This window comes from Ips typographus, linkage group LG5 (genome assembly GCF_016097725.1).
Source record: "Ips typographus isolate SLU linkage group LG5, UJ_Ityp_2.0, whole genome shotgun sequence".
Lineage (NCBI taxonomy): Eukaryota > Metazoa > Arthropoda > Insecta > Coleoptera > Curculionidae > Ips > Ips typographus.
The window spans coordinates 3,905,858-3,933,131 of NC_138426.1; the positions used below are offsets into that span (position 1 = coordinate 3,905,858).

The 27,274-nt window shown below is 36.7% G+C and overlaps 1 protein-coding gene across 1 annotated transcript in view; it reads right to left on the reverse strand.

Moving 5' to 3' along the window:
* Positions 1-403: 403 nt before the first annotated feature.
* Positions 404-27,274, reverse strand: part of LOC145729588 (diuretic hormone receptor-like) — a 213,308-nt gene continuing 186,437 nt past the window's right edge. Inside the window, exons 10-13 of the mRNA XM_081980410.1 lie at positions 19,833-20,111; positions 5,468-5,629; positions 3,854-4,271; positions 404-3,725 (exon numbers count right to left, since the gene is read on the reverse strand). Of these exons, the coding sequence (XP_081836536.1) occupies positions 3,906-4,271; positions 5,468-5,629; positions 19,833-20,111 (807 nt within the window). The 3' untranslated portion in view covers positions 404-3,725; positions 3,854-3,905. The remainder of the gene's footprint in view (positions 3,726-3,853; positions 4,272-5,467; positions 5,630-19,832; positions 20,112-27,274) is intronic.

The following is a 27,274-nucleotide window of genomic DNA, read 5'->3' on the forward strand; positions in this document are numbered from 1 at the left end:
CGCCGAAACAAAAAACAACGGGGAAAACTTCAAATCTGGAATAGCCCAGTCCGAGTTAAAACCCATATTGATCACAAAATAGAAAAATTTAGAGGAATGCACTCAAAATTTGGACAGATGGACACTAAATTTGAACAAATAGCATCCAGATCAAAGTATAGCGTAAGGAAATTATGATTATTTGCGAAGAACTGGAGAAACTAGTCGAGATATCTCCGGCAAAAGTTAAACCAAATGAAACATTGACGTGCCAAGTTTGAATCCTCGTGGGATTTAGACAGATGTTACAATATTTTAACTTTATTGTTAACTAAATCTATTTATCTCGGGCGTGGATAATTGAGCATGAGATAGCCCCTAAGCGACACTTTGGGTTTTGAGGTAGTCGAAAACAAACAAAGAATAAGGTGAAATGTACAATCTATATTAACAAATTTACAAGTTTGAATGAACTAGTGAAGTACAGCCTTGACAAAACTTTTTGCTTACTCTTAACTCTACACATAACAAATTTACTGCAGCTGGATGTAAATCGGGATGTAGCGCTACAGCTCGATCATCGACCAGGCAAATGTCGGTTGTTGTTGAGTACCTAAGCAAAATCAAGAGCAGCAGACAGCCACAAAATAATAAAATTCACTATGACTTTGCCTCGGTTAATCAGTGGCAATGAGTAGTGAAAAAGATCCACGTCTGGTGGTTATTATAAGAATTAACCGAGCTAAAGTCAGTTACTTAATAACTCCTCAAGAAGTCCATGTTCTCTTTCCTCTCATTTAATAACTACTATACTAGGTACTATCAAGTTCAGTTCCAGTTGTTTAACTGATCCAAATGAAAGGAAACTAACCGGCAAAATGCTTTTTTCCAAAAGGTACCACACTATTGGTGGTTCAGTACGTGGCTGTTAGCTTCTTCAGTTACCCAGCAGGCAAACTCAAGCGGTGACTGCAGTATTCGTTCACTTTCAATTTCCAGTCTGGAACAACCTTGCCAGCTACAGAACAGGTCTGTCCAGGTCAATCAGCGGTCCCACTGAAAACTCTACTACGAGTCAGGCAATGACCACAACCAGGGGCCCTTCGGATAAAACTAACCATTAAATACCCGGGTAACACATGTAAAGAAAAATTGCCTTTTTATTTCCAAAAAAGGACCAAAAAGTACAAACGGCTTGTCACTTCCAACTGCTGGAAGTTAAGGACAACTTACCAAAATGGTAGAAACCACCAAACAAGTCCGACGCAAACACGAGCACCAAATTCGTTTGGTCTCGCTGGATGGTCAGCTTCAAAAAGGACTGATCAAATGAAAAATTAGCCTTTTATAAGTTCGGATAATTCTAGAATTTTCGCGAACAAAATCAACAAGTGTTTGGGTGGAACTTCATTTCCGGTGAGAACAGATCAGAAACAAGAATTTGGGATTGATGTTGGGCTAGTCAACTGGCATATCCACAAGCCCCGGAAGAGTGTTTGAACCAGATTACTGTGCAAACATTTATTGACTGTGTGTAGCGCAGATCTACAACTGGCGTTTCCCGTTGGCCGTTTTAATAATTTGACGGATGCCTTAGAGTCTGAAGTTCGCAAAGGAAGTAATGAAACTCTTCCACAAAAAGGATTGTGTGCAAGACGCCAAATTTTCGGAAAATCAGTGTCAAACGGGAGACGTAGTTGTTATGGAATTAATTGTAAAGAACTTTTCAATGTCTTGTAACAACAAAAGGCTACTAAGATATCTGTAGTGGATAGCAGCGTTTCTAACGAGGACATAATAAAAGGACAGCGCTCAGACTATGATTTGAAAGCAAGCAAAAGATGGTTGGAGAAGGACTTGAAACCGGATTGGCAAGAGATTTCCAGACGTGGATCAACAGTAGAAGACCAAGAAATACTGGCTGCAATGGGATTCTCTTCAACTGCGAAATCTCCTAATCACTGGCAAATGGGAAAGTTCAGATGGAAAACTCCTTGTTTAACAAAGCATAGTGCCCAATTTCTGCAAAGTGAAGAGATTGTGCTGCGAGAACTACATGAAAGTCGTCGAGGAGGACACATTGGTGTCAACCAGACTTGGCCAGAATAAGAGACTATCTGTATTTGTAACTTGGGAGGGTGGTGGCACCACAGCATTTAGGCCACAGTAGGCCCATTGTGTCATCCTCAGCTCGTCATTCAGCCTAGCAATAACGTCGCCGAGGGCGGTGCCTCTGATCTCTTAAGGGATAGGAAAGATTGGCCCAACTTAGTCCTACGTATGGGCGAGAGTGTAGAGCAGTCACATCGCTCCATCGTCTCGTCTTCTTGAATACAGGCCCTGCATAAGGGGGTGTTACCCCGTTATGCCGTATACCCGTTATAAAGCATAGCCTTTCCTGGTCATTGACAAATTTCTTCTTGCCGCAGCTTATCCGGACAGCTTAGAAGTGCCTTGGATAAATTGCAGCCAATGGTATCGTCCCAGCGCTGTTTAAAAAACGCTACGGAGCGTTCTTTGATAAGATTTTTGGCTACCGTCATGGTCAAACTCACGAAGGGCTCTGGTCCAGATGGCTGAAGCCTGGCAGCCTTACTGGCCAAAGAATCGGCAACCCTATTACCTTGGTTGTGATTATGCCCTTTAATCCAACTGAGTTTCGCAGCGTACATTGTTGTACTAGTTCTGACGTGAGACGTGGTCTGGATAGGGTTAGTACTGCTTATCTGCAATCCATGTAAATGTGCACGTTTTTGTCAGTGATGTTTTTACTGGCTATCTGTTCTGTCGATATAGTTATGCCAATTAGTTTTGTTTGAAGAACGCTTGGCATGGAACCAATGGCCAAGGGCTAATTTTACTGGATTAACTTCAGAAAGGACGTTGAGGAATGGTGCGATCGATGTTCGTTAAAGAAGAAATCAAGCACAATTCATGAACTTGAGAGAATTAAGGTTAAACTATCCAACGACCGGATGAAGATAAGACTGGACCACAGACCAGCTGGTGGCAATTATAAGGAAGGTGATGCTGTGTGGTTGTATCAACCCACGAGGAGCAAGGGATTAAGCCAAAGATGGCAACCACCCTCGGGAAGGACTATACCGAAGAGTGTAAAGTCCTAAACCGGAGGAAGTTGTGAAGAGACTTAGTCCATACAGAGGAAGAAATCCGCCATCTTGGAGCCGTACACATGAAATTCAATTTAGTTTGTGTCAAATCTCTCTTTTTAAAGCAGGAATCCACCTCTTCCTTTTTATCGAGAAACGTCCTTTTGACGAATCTTTTGCTTGAAGTTTAGAGCTTTTGGATTTTCGTTTTCCTCGATGGTTGACGTTTGATTAAATTGGATATTAGACATACCTTCATGCATTCCATCTCACTCAACAACACTATAAACAGAAGAGAGGTAGGATACATGTCCATTTCTACGTCACAGAGGGTGTACCAAATAAGTATGGTTTTGACGTTTTTTTCGAAGTAAAATGTTGCGTTTTAAAAAAAATAGGTGTTAAATAGTTTTCTGGGTAGTTCTAATTATCGTAAAAAACATTTTTATAGAATACAACCCCATTATGATACAAAAAAAATAAATAACTCATACTTGTCCCCCAAAACTGAGACGGGGCGGTTGAAGAAAAGAATTCCGTCCATGGTGTCCTCCATTTTCTGTTACCATTGTGGTGGTCGTTTCCGAAGTACACGACTCTCTTTTTTGGTATGCATTTGTTGGTTGACTGTTAATTCTGCAAAAAAAAACTTTAAACTAGAATCAACAGCTTTAAAACTAATACAGTACAGTCTAAATACGTGTTAATTAAGCTTGTAAGCGTTACTAAAAGACTGGTTTGCCCTGGCTAACCACTATACCTACACAGCTGCTGCATGCAGCATCTAAAAGCGTTTTTTCCCCCAGTAACAGCGTTCTAAGCTTTTAGCGATGTGCTACTCAGATTTACAGGAATCGTCACTGGATTCCCTTTGTGGTCAAGCGTCAGAATCACATCTTTAACGGTGAAATCTTCAGGTGAATAATCTTCACTTTGTTCGAACAACGGTTGATGCACCAACGATTCTTTGCGTTGAACCAGCAAAGGTGGTGGATTCAGACTGTTAGCGGCGATTCCAGGATATTTGGCTGAGACGCTCAGAGGCTCAGTACTGAGCAACGGTTGGCCGCTGTCTGATTCACGACGCCGATTGGTCAGAAACGCGTCTTTTGCTCTAATGTGCGACATACATCTGTTGTCTTCCAGGTCTTCCGCGCCCACCAGTGTCCAATCGGTGTTCCTGCACGTGCGTGGAACATCAAACATGCAACAACATGCATTAATTAGAATGTATACAGTGGTGTATGTGATTTTTATGGTTTGATGATTTGTGACTGATATGATTTGAATTTGTTAATAATCCTTGTAGAGATGTTGGAACAAGTAGTGATGAAGTACCAAAGTTAACTGCAATGGCTAATTGCTAGAAAACCCCATCTCTACTGCTGATGTCGTCTTAAAGAAATGTACGGGGTGTCCCCAGGCAATTATCAGAATTAAACTATTTGATGGTCCCCGTAGACAAGCCCATGTCATTTATACGGGTTTTCTTCATTTTGTTGAAAGCCTTAAATTGGTAAAATAGGTAACTCTACTTTATTCACGAGGATGGACACCCTGTAAAGCTCCTTTACACAGCGACTGAAAATTGTAAGAATATCTCTGGTCTGGATAAAGTTGCAACCACGACAAATGGCGGTAACGCCAATCTTCTTTACTGACCTGCGTCAATTTCAATATGGCGGCGTACAGGATGACGTAACCGCCAACAGTTCTGGCTTGCTGTATATAGGGTAATTCAAATTCGACAATTGTGAGGATTTATATATTGGAAATAAAAAGTTTAATTGGAGCCAAGTTGAGCAATTTAAAGATGAAATTTCGATTTTCCTAGTACTTCCGTAGGTATATAAAAAGCTGAAAATTTGATATAAAACTGTCAAAAATGCCCTAATTTCAAAGTTAATGACAAAATGGTGACAGTTACAGCAAAACGAACTCCGATTTGTGTTATCCAATTAGTTAAAATTGCCACCTTGACACGTCTAAATCCAATATGGGTGTGGTCAGTATGGTAAGCCAAGAATAACCTTTTATTGAAAAAAAAGTCGATGCATTTTTCAAAAAAATCGCGATTAACTTGATTATTTGAAACATTAGACCATAGACGTATCTTAGATAGGATCTATCTCTTATAGTTTCGGATATTCCAATAGTGAGCGTCGAATTTGAATTACCCTGTATAAACAAGAATTTTTCTTCTCATATACTGTTTTGTTTAGATCTTCATATTATTGCGTTTGCGAATGAACTGTTAACTATCCAATGAACAATGTTATTATGGCTTGAAATAAGCATTTTTCTTCCAAAAAGCATGTCTGAACACCTACCCTTACTAACTTCTCTAATATAATACCTAACTAAGCCTGAAACTTACCTAAACTTTCAGTTCTGGACCTTGGCGAGCCGTCTTTCCTGCTGCTGGACCTTAGTCGGTTGTTCTGTAACGACTTTTTCGTTTTCCACGTTTCAAAGTGGTGTTTCAAGGTGTTTTGCACTTCCGTGTTCAAGAAACAGTAGAATAAAGCCACCATAAAACCCTGTAAACAAAAAAAACTCAACGATAAGCATAGAATAGTATACCAGGTGTCCAAGAGCACCCTGGACATAGGAGATTAACATGGGAAGATGGTTTTGATTTTTTTGCGCCTGTACGGTTCATTTAATTTTCGGCTATCAACTTGTAATTTTTTCAATACCGTAGATTTGACCATTAAGACGAAAAACGGATCTAAATTCGGAAATTTTAAATCTCGCGCCAAGCGGTCGTCAAGGCAAGTTTATATCCGGCCGTGCTACCAACCTTTCTAAATCATAACAAATCGCTGTCGCGCTGTCAGTCATTCTGTAATCAAAACAAGTTATTGAGTTATAATTTTGAGTTATTACCCACATAATGCACACAGAAAATAAATACAAATAAATCGGGATAAAGATACTTTATTAGTAGTCACAGCCCAAAAATCTGGTAAGTTGCGTTTATAACCTCATTCAATGTCTCTACTCAACTTATTTACGTTGTAGAAAAATTCTTTAAGAAAAGAGTGGTTTTGTTTGCAATATTTAATGAGGACGACCAAATCACCTATCTCAAGCCTCTTAATAACACTTTAAACGATTTAAAGTGATAAAAACAATCGACTAGGAAGGCCTGCAGATGTTTGAAGATAAGTTGCTTTACTATACACGGACCACAAAAGAGGGCAAATACTTCCCTCAAAAGTGATGCAATTTAGTGACCTATGTGACTGCTAGTTTTATTGTATTCTTCTGTTCTGTAGTGTTATCAACACACCATAGTGTTTAAGTGGTTTTATATTGTATGATGTTAATAAAAAGGCATTTTTTAAAACTGATTGTCAATGTTTTTTCCTTAGTTCTACAGGGTAAGGTAAGTACTGATATTTAATTAGCTCTATTAGTTAACTCGAACATCATTCACCTACAAGGATACTTGTAAAATGTCTACTAACCAAAAATAGTTTATTTGCAAGTAATGTGTAACTCGAGTTCACATTTGATTAGTAAAGGTATGTCCTGGGAAATGGTATATTGAATTAGAAGGAAGTTGTTTCTCTTTAGAGACTTTCAATCACTACATTTCACCTACCTTTGCTAATTTGGAACTCCACTATTATCCAAACAAACATTAGGTTAGTAAGACAATAGTATATTTCATTACCAGTACAGAAATGAGGATTTTTCCGTGCGCGCGTGACAAATTCTCGTGTGAGGCGCAGCCGAACACGGGAAGTCATGCAAGAACGAAAAATCCATTTCTGGACGAGTAATGAACGATATTTTTTATTATACTTAGGTACCTGAAATCAACATAAACAAAAAATATCGCAAAAAATTATTAAGAAAATCGGGAATATTTATATTTATTTTAAAACAGTAAAAATGTAAGTACATACAACTCAAATTAACAAAAAAAATACAAGTAGGTAATTCTAAGAAAATTAATTTTGGACAGAACCGTTATTATTAATAGTAATATTTATTGTACAATTCGTATTATTGTTGAAGCTCAATCCCTTTTGCATTTCTTTTTGTTGAACTAAAGACTCTGCTAAAGATGTTGAAGCGGAGTGTTCGTGTGTGCTTTGGTTCTCTTGATTGACTGTTACAGATGTTGTAGTTTCCAAAGGGCCTGTCCCACAATTTTTTTTTATTTCATAACTACAAAGACGGATTGAAAATATTATACCCGTATTTTTTGTTTTCAAAAATATTAAGTCTAAATAGAAAAAAAATGATGATAAAAACTACATTTATCTCATGTTTAAAACGCCCGCCGCCGGTGACGTACTACACTATCAACGAATCAGCGACAAGAAGTGAAACAGATGGCGTGCAACAGCCAATAAAATCGCACAGAATTACGTACGTCACATGCGCGCCAAAACAGATCTTTTAAATTTAATGGACAAATTCAAACTAATGTAGGAACATTTACGACCATAATTTTTTCTTCAAGAATATGAAAAATTAGTTTTTTGATCCTATTCTTTCGATTCCAGTCATTAAAACAAAAATTTACGATATGTGGGATAGGCCCATTTACAAGGGCTAAACAACTTCCGTGATACTTCCGTAGATATTCTTTGTATGGACTCTTCTATATATCCTTCTGCTACATTGGAAGAAAGCCATCCTCCGTGTCTTTTCAAAGTGAGCAAATCACCGCCGTTTTCCACCAACATGGTTGCCGAAGGGCGCCTTAGCCATGTCCGGTATATTCTTCGGGATTTTTTAGTTTTAGGTATTTTGCAACAAGTTTTGGAATACCACTGATAGTATGGCACCCAACTGTTGAGCGTAACATCTTTGGTTTCGGTATGCAACAAATAATCTTCTACTCTCCATATGTTTACGGCGGAGATCTGCGTATTTACGGTAAATTGTACAGGGATCGAATTTGCAATTTTCATTGGTAATGGTAAAACTTCTTGACCTGTGAGTTTTTCCATCTCGTAAGAACACGACAAGGAAACGCCCATTATCTTCCACATCATCTAAACTCAAACGTATTAAATCATCTCTGCGGCATGCACCGAAGATGCCAAACACTAAAATTACTTTTGCTAGTAGATATTCTCCATCTGAAGCTTCACATAAAAATTTGGTTACTTGTTCTGCTGTAAGAATCTTGGATTTCTTTGGTATATATCCTACAGCTTGTCGTTTCAAAAAAGCAATCGTTTTTGGATATTGATGGTGAGTATTTTCTTTTATTGCCAAACAACTCTTTAACATAGAGAATCGACTCCATAAAGTGGAGGATTTCATAGTGTTGGCTTTTTCAGAAAAAGATACTAAAAGAATATCGTCACTCACAATTTTGATTCGTTTCTGAGTCCGCCATTCGGTAAAACTGTTATATTCTTGTTCATATCTCAACCTGGATTTCGCTGGTAATAAATCTGCACTCACTTCTGCCGCTCGTTGTAAGATATTTTCGGGAATATCCCGATTTTCTTCACAATCTGAATTCATTCTTGCAAAATGTAATAAATACATAAATACTTAATTTTCACTGACAGAAAATAAAATTTGTCATTAATAAATAAATCGTTGCTATAGACACATTACTCGTTTCTTTTTTTTCTCCGGGTTGTCATAGGATATCTAGTATCGTGGATATCTATGTTTATTATTAAGCGCACGGAAAGAGGGATCGGGAAAAAATTTCCGTGCGCTGTTCCGAAAATGTCATATTTACTGTATTTTATAAACAGTTGAAAATGTAGTATTTTCTGTTAAGTATAATAAAAAGTTGTTTTTAGCATAGCTTGTATGGTGAAAGGTTCACCCACTCACACTCAATCTGTGGAACAATCACTGTTTATGTGGTAAGACCAATTTTCTTTGCCACCTATTGTACCTAAGCTTTTCACTTGAAGAAAATGTATACTGTACCTTGAACTGTGAATGTGAATTTGTTTGGAACAATTGAGTGTGTGGAAAAAAGAACACAATTATAATGTTAATACCTAAACCTAGAATAGAACAGCTCATGTAGATAGCTCAATTGAAAAGTTGGTTTTCTGACAATACCAAAAACTTTTGTCACCTGACTGATAATTTGACTGTGTAAGTCCATATTCTGTTCCTAGAAAGGGGTTTCTCAGAGGTTTTATAGCCAGTTTAAGATTATTCACAGTCACATCAAATTTGGAGATTTAAGTCAGATATCAACACTGAATCATTTTAAGTTTTAGTTGCAACACGGATGAAGACCCTCGCTGATGATAATCCATAAGTTAAGCACATTGAAGCTAAATCACACCACTTTTGAAGAAAGTATTTGGCCCCTTTGTTGTTGTCTCTGTACAGTAGGAAACTTATCTTCAAAGATCTGGCTTCATTGTCCACTGTTTTCACCACTTTAAATCGTTTGGGAGTGTTATGAAGAGGCTTGAGATAGGTGATTCGGTCATCCTCATTAAATATTTGCAAGCAAAACCACTGTTTTCTTAAAGAATTTTGCTACAAAGTAAATAAGTTGAGTAGAGACACAGAATGAGGTTATAAACGCAACTTACCAAATTTTTAAGTTGTGGCTACTGATAAAGTATTTTTATCACGATTTATTTTTATTTTCTTTGCATTATGTGGGTAGAAACTCATTACTAGTAGAAAATTATTACTAAATAAACTTGTTTGAAAGGTTGGTGGCACGGCCGGATATAAACTTTCCTTGACGACCGCTTGGCGCGAGATTTAAAATTTCCGAATTTTAGATCCGTTTTTCGTCTTAATGGTCAAATCTACGGTATTGAAAAAATTATAAGTTGATAGCCGAAAATGTGCTCTACAACTTTTGTCTAAAGCGTTTTTCCATTAAATGAACCGTACAGGCGCAAAAAAAAAATCAAAACCATTTTCCCATGTTAATCTCCTATGTCCAGGGTGCTCTTGGACACCTGGTATTTCATTAGGAGTATAAAAGTAAAGGTTTTTCCGTGCATGTATGACCAATTCAGAGAGTCATGCAAGCACGGAAAACCTATTTTTGGACGAATTATGATCGATATTTTCATTTTCATTATATTCTTTGAAAATGAAGGCATTAAAACCAGAGTTAAGAAAAAAAATACATGCCTGACACCTAACTGATAATTTCTATGACTAGTTTAAAGTAGTTCAAAGTACATTTAAAGAGTAGTTTAAAGACATGGACACTTATATTGCTTCGTCAGTTGGTGATGTACATAATAATATCCCAGAAAGCTATGAAGAAGCCATAAATCAAATGGAAAGAAGCAATAAAAGACAAACTACTAGCTCTGGATCAAATCTATACTTGTTTGTTTGTATCCTACTGACACAGAAGTGATCGACTCCAAATGGATTTTTAAAGAATAAAATATCAATGAACAACAACAAGGAAGGAAAGACTTGTGGTTAGAGGTTTCAAACATCCAATGTATTCCTTGAAGAGCTCTATTATTTCTACTGGAACTGGGTATGTCAATACATCAACTGGACGTCAAATGTGCTTTCCTGAGTGGAGAACTTAAGGAGCCTGTGTTTATGGAACTTTCAGAAGGTTTGAAGCTAGTGAGTAAGCTAAAACATGTACAAAACTGTGTAACTATTGGTGATCATAAGAAAGTGTGCAAGTTAAGAAAGGCGCTTCACGGTTTATGGCAAGCTCCTTGTAAAATGTTGGTATAATCGACTACATTCATTTTTGATTAATAGCAGTTTTTGTAGATTACCTGCTGATCCATGTTTTTATTTCAACAATATTTAGTAAAACTTGTCTCTTATCGTGATGTATACGTGGTAAACATTACTTAAACCGTTAACCACTAACTTAAACCGTTTTTGAGATATTACAGTACAACGGTAGCCTGGTCCGGTCAACGTCACGTGATAGTTCAATTTATTAGTTTTTTTTTTTGTTATAGAGTGTATCTTTACAAAATGTTTCAAATAAGTGAGTTATGGAGAATCTTTTGAAAAATTGCACAAAAGTTTACCTGAAAATGAGTTTGTCAGAGAATGACATTTTCACAATTTGGAGTGTTATAGCAAAGAATAGCTATTTAACAGGAAGAGACAGTTGAAAAGAGAAAGCGAATTAGAGAGAGATGGACTCTTCCTACCAAAGTTAAGAGACAATCGACTGATATAGGCTTTGATCGTTGAATATCAGGATTTTCATTGGTTGGTCATTCAGGTTGTTGAAGAACGTTGCCATATCTCACAATCAATATTTGTTTTAAAACGTCAGTTTAAAGTTAATATTAGTTAATAAGGATTAATATCTTCCAATGTTTGAGAGGCGAACTTAAAATTCTTTGACTCAAAACAAGTAAACAATGATTATAGGAATTAGTTTATATTTGACTGACTGAAAAGTGGATGCAATTTTTTTTCCAGCATTAAATAAGATATCAGATAACCGGCAACAAAATCAATCTTCAATCATATTCCCTAAATGTGTTGTTATATTGGTTTCTCAATTCGGTCCCTGTTTTCCGAGGGTATTTACGGAATTCGCAAACGTAATGCCACTATCTTTTCCGGATATCCGGAGCAAAAGATATAATTAGCAGTTCAGGGAACCAGCTACTGTAGGGTTTATGTATAATGTCTGGCTTTGTCAGTCATGCTGGAAATTTAGAAATGGTTTTGACACAATCCAATTCAAATTAGTAACCTATGAGCAAGTTTTGAATGTTTATCCAAAACACAACTGTTTCTTGGTTGTGCAAATCTTGACAATACGAGATCAATTAATCAGCCACAAATGCACTTTCTGTTTAAAGTGTTACTGTAGTAAAAGTGTCATGTTTTCTCAGTAAAATTCCCAGAACTGGACCTTGTGGCATTTGTGGTTTCTAAAGAATGTTACCCAATATGGCACAAAGAAAACACTACCGTCGGTTTGGATTATTGTGTATGCTGCAGAGATTGCAAACAAATCGTCGGTCAGTGTCGAAAACCATGGGAAAATTAAAGTACAAATTGCGGTTTTTGTTACTGGATAAGTTTGCGATGCAGGACTAAACTGCATTGATGGAACTTGTTCTGAATTAGTCTAAATACTTTTATCATCAGAAAACTTATTAGGATATAATTAAAAATGGGATATTATTATTTTTACCTACGATACGTGTAAAAAGCTAAAAATTACGCATATATTTCCGTTACGTAATGACCCTCTTTGGGCACAGTTGTTAAAAAAGCTTTTAAGATCAGCCCTAAGCTATTCCTGGGGAAAATCGATTTCGTTTACATTTCTTGCTCTATCATTGCGTAAAGTATCATCTGCAATAGCAAACACATCAAGTAATGTTACTCTGAAAGTACTACTAATAATAATTCAACTGACGTGCATAATAACAGTAATGTAACATTTTAAAGAAAAGGGAAAATGCACTGAACTTGACAGTTGCCATTTTAACAGCCTGTAAATCGATTATTTTGACAGTTACAAGGTGATTCAATATATCAATTTGTAGCTCTTGAAATCTGCTTTTGATCACCCTATATAGTGTCTGTAAAAAGTCAAATAACTGAGTTGCTTAAAGAAGAAAACAGAATGGACTGAATTTCACAATTGCCAATTTTGCAACCAGTTCCTCGGTTATTTGGATAGTTACAGTATGATTCAATGTATCAATTTGCAGCCCTTAAAATCTGCTTTTGACCACCTTGTATGGTGCTTATAGTAAAAATGTCAGATTGAATTATTAATATTATTAACAGCCTGTCACTCGGTTATTTTGAGTGATTCAATATATCAGTTTGTAGCCCTTTAAATCTTCTTTTGATCACCCTATATAGCGTATGTGGTAAAAATGCATTAAATTTGACAGTTGCCACTTTTACGAACCGTAACTCGGTTATTTTGATAGTGTTACGATTTTCCCGTGGGTTCACACAAAGTCAATTTAACTCAACAATTAATAAATTTATTTACACTCCAAAACACTCCGTACAATAATTAACTCAGCTACTAAAAACACTACTACAATTCCACTATTTAAACTTTACCGCGTTCCCAAATTCATTACTACACTACTACGCCGTCGTCGACACCGCTTCTTTTATATTCGCAAACCACGTTCTAGAATGACCGCCAAACGCTTCGCGATTTGCCTCGAATATCAAAGATGCTTCCAGGTGTCGCTTCCTAACTGTGGCCTACTTTAACACGCGCCCGGCCAGATATTGCGGCGCATCGGTTTCATCGAGTATCGAGCATAGTAGGCCCAAACCGTAACAATAGTTACATGGTTACTCAGTATATCAATTTGTACCTCTTGAAAGAAGAACTTAGTCGTGCAAATTATTTTAGACTAGTAAGGGGATTTCAGATTTTCTTCCTATAGTTTCCTGGAAAACGTCGCATAAATTTGCGAACAGTTTCAACGCTACTTTACCCTTTTTAATATCGGAATAAGATTCTGCGTTTAATTTCGAACAATTTGGCTATCTTGCAAAATGTTTGTATCTTTAACCGTTTTCGAGATATTTAATAAAAACCAGTTGCATGGTACTTTCACTAAAACTCAAAGTGTGTATAACTAATATCCTTATTTGATTACCACCATATAGAGTCAGGGTGAGGTAGGTGATTCAATGTATCAATTTGTTCCCAATTAAATCCGCCTTTGACTACCCTATATCGTATCTCTCTGTGTCTGGGTGGTTTAATGGTCAGTATTGGGTCTCAGAGGTTATGCAGTTGGCCGAAGACTCTATTGCAATAAAACTCTGAGAAACGCTCGCAGTCTACAAACCCGCCCTGACAAATCCTACTCCCACGTCCTAGAAAGCATATGCAGCTTAACCTCCGGACAATGCATGGCGTACAATGGATGTGCGTTATGCAGCTGACGGGAGAGGGTAAAAGGCGAGCCTCCGGCGCCTAATAACTGGAAGCCCCTCGGCTAAGGGAATGAACCCCGACAGGAAACTCTTGGTGCCCAAGGTCTTGGGGGTTGGGCGTGAGGCCAACAACCTAACCCTGTAAAAATACGCTGTTACGAAACCGAATCATTTGCCTCGGAACCGGACAGAAATAAGAAGGCGACACAAGCTACGAAACAAGAACTTCAATATTGGAACATGGAATGTACTAAGCTGGTATAGGCCAGGCACTTCAGCAGTTACAGTCCAGTCTCTCCAAAAATATAACATGGATATAACCGCACTCCAAGAAATCAGATGGACTGGGTCAGGTAACGTCAAGATGGGAAACTATACCATTTGCTATAGTGGCCAAGCGTCAAGACACGACAAAGGGACAGGCTTCGCCATTAAAGAATAACTGGTAAACGAAGTCATTGGATTTACGCCGGTCAACGAAAGAGTCTGCTACATAAGGATGAGAGGCAAACTGCACAACATTAGTTTGATATCCGTCTATGCACCAACAGAAGAATCACAAGATGACATAAAGGACATCTTTTTTGATGCTCTGCAAGCAGCTATTTTCTGATATGATATGCTTATAGTATACTCAGATGCGAGTATCCACAGCCTACATGTAACATCGAACGACAATGGAACAAGAGTTATAGATCTGGCGTCGTCAAACGCATTAAGGGTGAAGTCAGCCATGTTCCCACCCAAACGAATACACAAACAAACGTGGATTATGACGGCTCTACTAGAAACCAGATAGACCATATTCTGGTAAACTCGAGATATGGCAACAATATAATGGATGTAAGAAGCTATAGAGGGGCCCAAGCAGACTCCGATCATATGCTGGTAGCGGCAAAAGTGAGAACCCGCATTTCCTCAACCAAAAACAATAAATCCAAACTAGAGTCACAATACGATACAAGCAAAAAATCTCAGAGGGACTTACCTGAATGGTTGACACTCACAACGTAGAATCGAGTTGGACGCACATAAAGAAAAGCATCGCAGAAGCAAACGAAAACGTATTAGGCCCAAAACCAAAACCTAAGCGGAACCCTTGATTTGATGACGAGTGCCGAAATCTTAGTGCCATTAAAACGGAAGTACGGATCAAAATGCTCCATAGCCCATCAGAACAGACGACAACCAGATTTAACGAAGTAAGAACAGAACTACGTAAACTTATCATGAAAAAAAGAGCATGAGACAAAAAAAGCACTTAACTTACAGGACGACTTCCAGAATGATAATGCAAGGAGATTCTACAAGGAAGTAAAGGGGCTTAAAAAGGGTTTTCTGCCCCAGAAATGCCACAATGCTATTGCGTAACGATGACTCAGTCACTGCCTCCAAAGTAGAAGTAGTGGACACATGGAAGTGTTACTTTGACGAGCTGCTTAACAGAAAGTCTTTGTATTCCAAACAACAGAGGTTAATATACCGCCCGTATCCATGGAGGAAACAACTAGAGCCACTAAGAAACTTAAAAATAACAAAGCGGCAGGCTATGATAATATCCTAGCAGAAAGTCTGAAACATGGAGGGGACGATCTAGCCATACAAATACATAGCCTCGTGCAAAAGAGCTGGAATAAAGAAATCATTCCCGACGAATGGAAAGAAGGTGTTATCATCCCACTCCACAAAAAAGGGGACCAAATGCAGTGTAAAAATTACCGAGGTATTGCTCTGCTGAGTCACGTCTACAAAGTATTCTCAAGCATCTTCCTTCTACCGAGGAGATCGGATCTATCAATCGGATCGGATCGGAGACTATCAATGCGGCTTTCGGCGCGGAAGATCACAACTGACCAGCTCTTCACTATCCGTCAGATTCTAGAGAAATGTTGGTAGTTTAACAAGAGCCTACATACCCTTTTCATAGACTTTGAACAAGCATATGACAGTGTTATTAGTTTAGATAAGTTTTACGCATTCTGTTGATACTGCAACAAATTACGTTTTAAATGATCAGTATTCTATATTTACACTTCCTGTTGTGCTAAAACGAAAAAGCAGGAAGACTGATGAGTTGATTGTCTTTTCCTGCAAACAAGTGGGTTTCCCTGAGGCTAAAAATCTCGTTAAGAATGAACGTGATGTTAAGTTATGCTAATTGGAATACTTTTTACAACTTCCTTCTCATGCATATAAATGAAAAAGTGTTAGGAATTGGGGCTTTTCCAGTAAATTTAACAAACCACAATCGGGAGACGCTCTGTTGTGTTAATGGCATTCTAGTTTGTGTAGTAAGTAGGTATTTTTCAGAGATGAGTGTTTACACGTAGATAATAAGTAGAATATAATGTAAAAAATGTCGATCTTCGAAATTTGAGGTTAGATTTCGATTGCATATGGTTGTTAGTCCTTCTTTAGGTTTCCTTAAAACTTCAATTCTATGAAACTTAATAGTGCAGATGACACAACAGTAAATAAAACAAAATATTTATAAAGTTCTTGATAAAACTACTTAATTCAGCTAAAATTCATAAATTTGTGTGGTTGGAAAAACGTGGACCACTGTGATAAACTGAACTAGCTATGACAGGCTGTTCAATGAGTTTTGATTTTACTATAAAATGTCAAATAGTCGCGTCACTTTGATGAATGACGCCGCAAATTGTTATTCGTAACTCTGTGGAGTTAAATTTGACAGATGTGATGTTAAATGACAGTTTAAGACGTTAAACTTGACAGGTATGACACTTAACAGCGTGGCTTATATTCATGTGATAGTTGTTATAACTATTAAAATCCATTCAGCAGTGACATGAAACTGTCAAATGCAAAACGGTTGTTCCTGGTATTTACTCTCTCAATAAAGTCTCAAATTTGACATTTGCAAGGGTAACTGACACTTTAATATGTTTTTTCCGTTACCTGACAGCTATCACCTGTCAAAACTGATTTAGGGCAAACATATAACTGGAATAAGCAAATTAGTTGTATTTCTTTGATAAATCACATAGCAAGCAGTATTTATAGTTTCGAAAGGTTAAATTTAACTGTTGTAACATTAACAGACCCTTTGATATATTTTTTACGTCACGTGACAGTTGTCTAAATCACACAGCTGTGACGCAAAATTACCAATTCAAAATAGTTCGATCGCTTGGATAATTCACCCTGTACATTGTATTTATAGTTCTATGGAACGAAATTTAACAGTTGTGACGTTAGGTATGTATCAAAGTGTTCCTTAACATCAAGACGGACAAATATGGTTCCATGGAGCTGTAAACACAACTTACAGTGTAATTCTTCAAATTAATTAACTATTTCTAATTTTATACTTTCAGGTCACTGTTTAATGAGTTTTGACAGTTATGACAATTGTCATGTGACGGAAGCAAAGTATTAAAGTGTTCTTTAATGTCCCAACTGTGAAATTTGACTCCATAGAGCTATAAAGACTATTTACAGTGTAATTCCTCAAATTAAAAACTTCACAGGTTCTGCATGCTTCACCACACGAATTCGGTGTTTGTTTTGCTGTAACTGCCGCCATTTTGTCACTGACCTTAAAATGATTGACATTTTCAATAGTTTTCAAGACGTGACACTTAAAAATATCATTTTGACAACTAACACTTCCTCATATCACATTTCTAATATAGATGCAGTCAAAACCACTGTTGTACCATTCACAAAAAGAAGGAAGCTGACAAATCTGAAAACGATCCAGATACCTCGAGAATTCATGGAATTCAAGCAAGAAGTTATTTTTTTATGAATAACACTAGATCACAAACTACTTTGAAACAGGCACATTCAGGAAACTGTCAGTAAAGCCACAAAAGCCTTAATGGTGTGTAGAAGCCTGGCAGGAAGACCTGGAAGTACGTCTTTCACTAAGTCAGGCAACAAGAGAGAGTAGACTAATGAATCTGTTACATACCGTCTGGGCGAACACTCCATTTAATGGTATGCAGATGGCTCTAAGACACACAAGGGAAGGCTCTAAGACACACAAGGGAACAGGAGTAGGAGAGTTTGGGCTATGAACTAAATACTCGGAGCCAATGGGAAAATACTCCAGTATCTTTCAGGTAGAAATTCACGCAATAGAAAGATGCGCTCAGTTTAGCACTGACAACGGCTATCGCAAGCAGTATATTGCGATTCTACCGATAACCAAGCAATCATAACAGCGTTGAGTTCAACCATAGTAAGCTTTAAAATAGTATGGGGATTGTCTAGGCAAACTCAATGAACTAGGCAGAAATAATAAAGTTACCTTGCTCTGGGTTCCGGGAAACAGAGGAATTGAGGGAATTGAGAAAGCCAACATTTTGGCTAAAAAAGGGGCTGAGACTCCTTTCACAGGACCAGAACCCGTTTCTGGGGGATGTCACCTGTAAACACGAGATCAAACTGAAGAAGGAGCACGAAAGAACCAAGCTCTGCGAACAACTCACTGGACTGGGGCACTCTAAGAAACTTCTTGGAGATTACAACCGGGAAAGGAGTAAATAATTTGTAAAATTAAGCAAAAGAAACCTCTCAGGACACTGTCGGCTGGGAGGCTGCCTGAAGCGGATCAGTTTAGGAAAACACGGAGAGTGCATTCTGTGGGGATGAAGAAGAGACTGTTGAACACCTGCTTTGTGAATGTGATGCAGTTTTAAATATAAAGACGAACTTGTTTGGTGGCAGCATCGTCACTGATGGGGGGATTTCTTCTTTAAATCGACTCAGCTGCTGGCCTTACTTAAGACCAGGAAGCTGGAGGAAGAACCCAGATCCTAGTAATAGTGGCCACAAGTCACAAGTCACCCCGACAGTTAGAATCTACAATCTATTCTGTGAAAGTACTGGCCATACAATACTGATTTGTTATCATAAATTATAGTCTATAGTTTGAATGTTGTAGTAATGGGTCGGTGTTGCCAATGTTATGAAAAATTTACCTGAATTCCAGCATAGATTAGTTTCTACCAATGTTATAACAGTATTTCTTAACCAAACTATAAAATTAATATTATCAATTACGACCTTCTTACGGCCCTTCTGATGTGCTCTTGAAAGTGGGACTTAATTAATTCAGTGCATTCTACTATAATCAATTAAAAAACCATTATTAACTATTAGTAAGGTATTAAATCCAGTAGAACCATCTGAAGCTGACTGCAATTGATTAAATGAACTTGACTAATCAAACAGAAGAGTTGGATGGTTTAATAGACCTAAAAATATTGAACAATTACAGAGTAGTTCAAAAGAAGTTACAAGCTTAATAAAGGACTTTGGAGGTTTGAAAAGGCAATTTCGGAAACCACAATAGCAACTCTAAAACAAGTTTAATCAAAGCAGAGGTGTAATAAAACTTGTCGTCTTTACGAATTCAATTCGGATCGCTTCAAACTGATTTGCAAAGCTGCTACTACATTCGCAAACTGAAATTTATTGCTTTGATACAATCATTATAGTCTGGCCATAAACTTCTCCAATTGGAAGTTGCTTATTCGGTTATTCATTCCACTGCATCTGCATCTGTTTATGGAAATATTGCAATAAACTAGAGCATCGAAGGGCAACTTAGTCGCCCACTTAGTCGAACTTCAAAGACCACCGAGAAACCCAATTAACATTCTCCATTAAGAGCTTCCCAGTTAGTATAAGGGGTTCTGGTTAGCGCCGATAACTACGTATTAGTTTAGTGCCCATAACTGTACGATTACAGCATATTATTAGGAAAATGTTAATTAAAGAAGTGAAAATATAACTGTCTTATTCACACGCCTTGAAAGAAAATATTAAAATCCTTCTAGTTAATTAAGAGTAGTAGATGTAATCTCCAGGCAAGTTTTTAAGTAATAAAAACTATTTTTCAAGAAAAAAAACTCTTACTTGCACAGACAACAAAGCGCTTCTCAACATGTCCCATATCGATAACCATGGAGCGTAAATGGTGATGGCGTAGGTAACTCCGAGTAAAGGAATTAGTACCGCCAAAGCTTTGACAGCTTTTCGGTACTGCTGAATTTCTAAAGTGTTGGCTGATCGTAGTTTAGTGACTAGTACTATCATTATGGATACCATGAAGACAATGTTGACCACCAGGACGCTGATCGTTGGTACTTGGAATATGTAGTCGATGTTGCTGGCATTGAACCATACGCATTGTAACTGAAAAAAGTTTAATTGTATATTTTAGCTAAAAACTGGCAAAAGTAACATTTGTGGTAAGAATAGTAATATACAGGGTGTCCACTGAAAATGTGGAACTAAATGGAACCTTATTGACATTTTGTTTGACAAAACTGTTTAAAAAATTATTTTAAAGGTCAAATTAACGGGCAAATGGTCAATTAAATCTACACCATTTACACATGTAGTTTAGAAAGCGTCAGTTGAATTTTAGAAACGATAAGATGGATTTAAAAAATATCACTTGTATTTCAGAAAAGGTACTTTCAATTTTAGAATAATAACTTTGATTTTCGAAATTGCAATTTATATTTCAGATTAGTCACTTGTAGTATAGAAAAGAGCAGTTGGACTTTAGACATGTAATTTGGAAAATTAAAGTTGAGCAAAAGAAGTTAATAAAAAAAATAAATAGTTTAACGAATATTTTTAATAACATTGTGTTTAAGCAGTTCAATGAAAAATCGATTTATCTCGAAAACCATTTATTTTATCGAAATAAAAGAAGAGAACAATTTTTCGATAAAAATATCAAGAGTATCCATTAATGGCGTTTGCAGCTGAAAATAATGACAGCTGTCAAAGTTTAAGCAAATTGTGTCTTAGGTCCAGTTAGTTCCGGCCTTTCGAAGACAAGATACCTGGTTTTCATGTCAAATAGAAGGTCTCTTTCGATAAAACATTAAACCCAATAATCATTACAATATACAAAGTGTTTCAAAAGTTACGGCCAAAAACGTTAATTGGAAGGCAGTTCTTTGGGGCTCGATATTTAATTTAGGAGTGACTTTAAAAAAAAATTATATGAACAAATCGTATTATTTTTGACCTCCCCTGTATGCCCCCGAGAGATTGTCATATAGTTATGGGACACCCTGTATATTTTATATAAATTAATACTCCCAATGGGCGGGTTTTTTTTGGCTTAAAGTTATATTAAAAAAAAAACAATGAACTAATAACCACATATATAGAAACCCAAAAAATCTGAAATTGAAATAACGCGTTCTAAAATACAAGTGACCTTTTCTGAAATACAAGTGACGAATCTGAAATACAACTTACGTTTTCTAAAACCAAATTTACGATAATGAAATACAAGTTATAGATTCTGAAATCCAACTTATATTTTTAAAATCCAAGTGATATTTTCTAAACTACATGTGTAAATGGTGTAGATTCTAAACTAATGAAGGTAAAGTAAAAGTAGAAAAGCAAAACTTAGTGTGAGACGAAAATTTAAAAAATTTACCATTAAATTCCAATTTGAACATTAAAATTATAGGTCTTATTAAAATTAGCTTGAAAGATATCATTTTCCTGCCATGGCTGTCATTAATTTTGAAAGGCAAAAATGTGAATCGCTACACTTTTCATACACCCCCTGTATAGTAGCGGCCTGTGGCACTGACAATAGGTGAAACTTCCAGTGATGAGTTTAGCAGTCCTTTACAAACAGTTTTGCTCTATTTCAAATTGTTCGTAACTTTCACTGTTTCTAAGTTATTGGCAAAAACTGGTTTGATGCAACAAACTTTTAAATTAGTTAAAATTGTGGTTTGAAATTTGAGCACCCTGTAACGCAGTTATTTTTTTAAGTTCAGGGAGGTTGAAACCACTCAAATAAACCGTCTGGAGCTTTTTTCTCCAGTGGTGTAAAGCAAAACATTCTATCTGAAAAATTGCGTACAGGGTGACCAAAAACCGTCAATCACTATAATTTTCATGCTCACCCTCTATACGGAAAGCAAAAACGGTCCTGCCAACTTACGGTGCTGATGGTAAGGAGTAAGGAGACTGAGTAAGGAGTAGATTAGGAACATTTTTGGTATCGGGCAAATTTTTTGTAAATTTCACCGTTTTCGAGATATTTAGCAAAAACTGATTTGAAAGTGATGGTCTGAACTTTGAGCAGGGACAAAATCATCTGTAAAACCCACTTGAAGTAAGAAAATAATTGTTTTAAGCACATTTTTGGAATCCTCATTAAATTTTCTACTCAATAATTTGAAAAAACACTTCAAAGTTTGATACAGTCAGGGAGAAAAGCGGTGTCAAAATTTAAACTGCCATAAACAGAGTATTTGTAAATTACCAGTCAAATTTTCCTGGTAAAGTAACATATTACTGGCTAAATAATACTAACTGGCAAGTTCACTTTTATGAGCCACTCTGTGTATTCTTTTCCACTAAATAGATTCGAATATTTTTAATACCTTGATGGATTTAACGAGAATTTCAGCACAGAAAGCCCAGTTAATCCACACTTTATAGCTGGACGGTTTTTAAGGTTTTAATTTGCTTTATAGCTCTATGGAAAGGTAAAAAAATTGGCAAATACTTAAAAATGCATTTTACAGCTCTATGATCAGTCTTAGACTGTTGATCAATCAACTAGATTATGATCAACAAGAAATGATGCTAGTGTTAATCAACATTTTTTAGCTCGATGGTCATTTTAACGGCTGCTGATCATTAATAATTACATTTGGAGTGCCACTGATTTTAGGCGATAAACATTTCCAAATAATATTTAAAGTGACATCTTGTGAGCCACTGGAATTACTTTCGAATTCAGTTTTTTGCACCTATTCGATTTTAGGTAGGTTAAAGCATTTTGAGAGTTTCTGGAATTAGGTTAGATTTAAACACACACTCACATTTTGAGTGCCACTGATTTTAATCAGTAATATTTTAAAATCCCTCGGTATGTCAGATCTGCAGGTTTAAAACTCATTGTTGGATCACTGACATTTTAAGTAAAAACGTTATTTAAAAGCTACATAAAGTCGATCAACATTTTGAAAATCACTGGAGTCGTATTAGACAATATTCTGGGTCTCGGGTATTTAGATTTATTGGAATCAAGTTACGTTAAGCACTAAACATTAAGAGCAGCACTATTTTTTTTTACAATCGAACATTTTAAAAACCACTGGTAAGATAAGTTAGGTTAGATTTTACCACATTTTTTTGATTTTACAAGCACACTAGTTTCATTATTTAAAGAGTAACAAAAAAGTGTAAATAAAGAAAGTTGTATAAAATTTTATCCTCTACAAGATTGTATTAATGTATTTTTGCCCTTAAGGGTCTCTTTATGCAATTAAAGAGCAAAACCTGATAAGGTGCAACTAGCTGCTTTTTTAAAAACTAATTCCATTTCAACTGAGATGTGATTCGGTATTTGAGGAGATACAAAAAAGTGTAAATAACAAAAGTTGTAGGAAATTTCATTCTCTACAAGATTGTATAAATGTGTTTTTGCCCTTAAGGACCTACTTACGGAGTTACAAAGCTAAGAGTGACAAGGTTCATCAAACTGATTTTTTTTACTAACTGCATTTCAAGTGTAATGCATTAAAAGTTAATAAACGGTTTTATAAAGGAATTTAAAACTCAGTTTTGCACAGTTTGGATAAACTTAACTAAAAACTAAACATGTTAACTGAACATGATTTTGTCCCAGTTTTGATGGAGTTTTTTACCAATACCTTGAAACCCATAACAGATACGAAAAAAACCATGCAAAAAACTGTTGGAATAGAAAAATAAATGAAATTTTAAATTCCGAAATTTAAGATACATACCCAATTTGTGTAAAAAAACACAAAATTATTTTAGAAATACAAATTTTTTACTTTTTTTGAGTTCAATTTCAAGAATTTTTTTGAAGCTATTAAACTGCGTTAGAAGCATATGGGGGATTTTAGACTGTTTTGAAAACTTTCAAAATTCTTTTGAACTACTTGAGGAGCATTTGGACAGTTTAAAGAGCATATTGAAGGTTCCGAATACTTTAGAGGCATTTGGAAATTCTTAGACGATACTAGAATTTTTTGGAAGCTTCTTAGACTACTTGAAGAGCATTTGGAAGGCGCTAGACTGTTATAGAAGCATTTTGGAGTTTCTGAGGTGATTTAAAATCTTTTTAGACTACTTTAGGAGCATTGAAGGTTCTGGACTGCTTCTAAGGCATTTGAAACTTTATAGACGGTTCTATAAACTTGGTTTTTAACTGCTCTAAAAGTATACGGAAACTTTTAGACTGTCTTGAAATTTTTGAGAGCTTCTAGACTGTCCTAAAAGCTTTTGGAAGGCGTTCGACTGGGTGAGAAGCATTTTGGGGTTTCAGCAGTGTTTTAAAACCTTTGCTGTTGTTTCGGAATGTTTTTACATTTTTTTGGGCTACTAGACTACTAGGAGCATTTGGAAATTATTTGGTCAGTTCAAATTTGTAAATTGATATTTACCCATTTTGCAACAGATAATTGGTATGTTTGTGTCTCTCAGAAGCCTTCAATATCTCAATATAGCTATTGGAATTGTAAATTAACGTATACAAAATAAAACCATACAAAAAATAACAGCAAATAAGCACAAAAAATAAATAAATCACAAAAGAAGAAAAAACCATTAAAAAAGTCTGTCAAATGACGTGTTTTTGCGTAAATCGTCTACATTAGATGTCAAAGGGTTGCTTTTATTATTTACAAAAAGCAAAATTCCTACAAATGCGGACTCTAGTCATGACCAAAACAAATAAATCAAATTATTTATAATTACAATACAAATTTCCGAAAACATACAGATTATAATTTTCGCCTTTTTACGAGCATCATTATGCAAATGCTACAGAATTGCATATTAATTGTGATCTATTCTAATACTGTTTCTGAATCTGTATCTGTAGAGTGAGGGGGGTAAGTGTAGATCCACAGCACTTAGGCCACATGTGACCCATTGTACATCCTCCCGAGTTGTCCTCCTTGGTCACCGTCCATCCTACCTTTACCAGAAAAGTGGACAGGTCACTAGGGGACATCTCTTTTATGTCGGAAGTTGTAGGCCAATACTCACCGAACAGACTCTATTATTCACGATAACTCCGGACAATCGCATAAGACATGCCCGACAGTTTCATATTCCTGTTTACACATCCTGCATAGAGGTGTGTCCACTAGCCCCATAGTAAGGAGGTGTTCCTTACTTGACATCGCCAAATATTTCTTCGGCGCCCAGCTTCCCAGGATCACCCAGAGTGATCCTGGCAAGACTGCATTCTTTGATTCCATCCCATCTCTTTAGGGATTCAGCATGGATGTAGCGTTTGGCTATTTCCGCAATTGTCGAAGTCATCAGGCCGTAGGTGTCACTGGGTTCTAAAATTTTTAGTCCAGCCGCTCCCCTGACTAAAGAGTCGGCAATGATATTACCTTTGCTCCTATCGTGCTCTTTAACCCATCTCAGGATAATATTGTTATCTACCGAGGCGTTAGCTAAATCTTGGTGGTATTCTAGTACTAGCCCTGAGGTAACACGTTATCTGTTCAGGGCTAATAGAGCTTGTCTACTGTCCGTGCAGATTATTATGTTTTTGCCAGAAATACCGTCTCTGATTAGTTCTTTCGTGGCGATTGAGATACCAGCCAGTTCCGTTTGAACCACGCTGGTATTTTCTTCCATTCCCCACTTAATCCTTAGGCTTAGTGACTAAAGTAAACTCCACATCCTGAGCCTTCTTTGGTTTTTGAGCCTCTGTATAAATTAGTATTGCATTTGCAGCATCTGACTCTGTGTTCGGTTTTATTTGTATTTTGTAGGGTTTGTGAAACACAAATCAGGGTTCAATTGCATCACTGGCTGCCTGCAGCAGAGGCAGCGCAGTGAGTACTTCTCGCCATAGGCTTAGCCTCAATTGACCTGCTCCTACTGAGGGGGTTTACACCAGCCGTACGCATTCGTAACATGGCCATTAACGCAACCTCCTTAACGTACAGGTCCAGAGGGGTCAGTCCAGTAATTAATTCCATTGCCGCGGTTGGTGTTGTCCTCATGGCTCCTGAGATGTTTAACAAGCCATTCGCTGTATTTGATATAATTTTCCGATAGCCGTTGTTTGTACACCTTTCGGTCCCCATACAATGGCTCCGTACGTTAACATAGGTCTTATTATTGCAGTGTAGATCCAGGTGACCACGCGGGGTAAAAGACCCCACGTACGTCCCACTGTCCTCCGACACTGCTCATAAGCCACATATGCTCTTTTTGCTCTGCTTTGTAGGTGAGAGTTCCAGGTTAACTTCCTGTCGAGGGTAATACCAAGGTATTTCACCTCTTCAGAGAAGTTTAGTTTGCCTTTGAAGATTTCGGGAGGTTTCTTTTCCTGGTGAAAAGGACAATTGTGTAGAATCCATTATTGTTGAGGTGATGTCTTCTACATTGATACTTATTGCTCTACTGGAGAGCATCTTAAGTGTCCATTCTCCTACTACCAGGGATACATTCCTGGAGTTGATACTGTTTATTTAAAGCTTAACTTTCGTATTAATAGTACAGAGTGAAACTCTATATTTTGGTAATAACCAGAGTGACATAAATATGCAAAAAAGTATAAATTTACTTCACATTAATTATATTTTCAATAAAAACTTTTATCACCATGTGATCGATCATCACCCACATCCAGAAATACAATTTTTTTTTTAAGGAAAACTTTTAACTCCTTTTCCACAGACTTTTCTCTAGCGAGGGCAAATTTTCTTGTCGCTTTGTAGTTTCCGAACTTTTCGCACTTCTCTAACAACGCAATCAGCATATTCTTTTGACCGAGAGAAAGGAAAGTTTCTAAAAATGCAAAATGCATGAGTACTGGTCATGTCCTCACTTGGAATGAAGGATCAAAGAGTTTTTCCTCTAAACTCAGCGGAATTAGTATCGATTTTTAGTTATCAATTTCGTTGTTCCGATCGACTGTTTTACTACTCTTTAAACATGGATCGACTGTCGATTTCGCATTCTGTGTAATACATCCCCTTCGCAATCCATCTGGAATACTAAACAAGGGGAATTTTAAGCTGGATGTGTCAATACGTGCTATCCAGGCGTTTCCAGGAAATTATTCAATTTGCTTGCAACGGTAATTGATAGTGCAAAACTCATTTTCCTTGTCGATTAATTATTAAGATCGACTCAATTCAATGAGACTTTTTATTGATCATACTAAAGCAGAGATATTTAAAAACTGGCCTTAAATTTCCCTCTAAAGCTTTTTATGTTTCTCGGTTATTTGCGATTTTTGAAAAAAATTGTGTTTAGTTAAAAGAAAGTCAAAATTACGGGATACGTTCTGACGTTTGAGC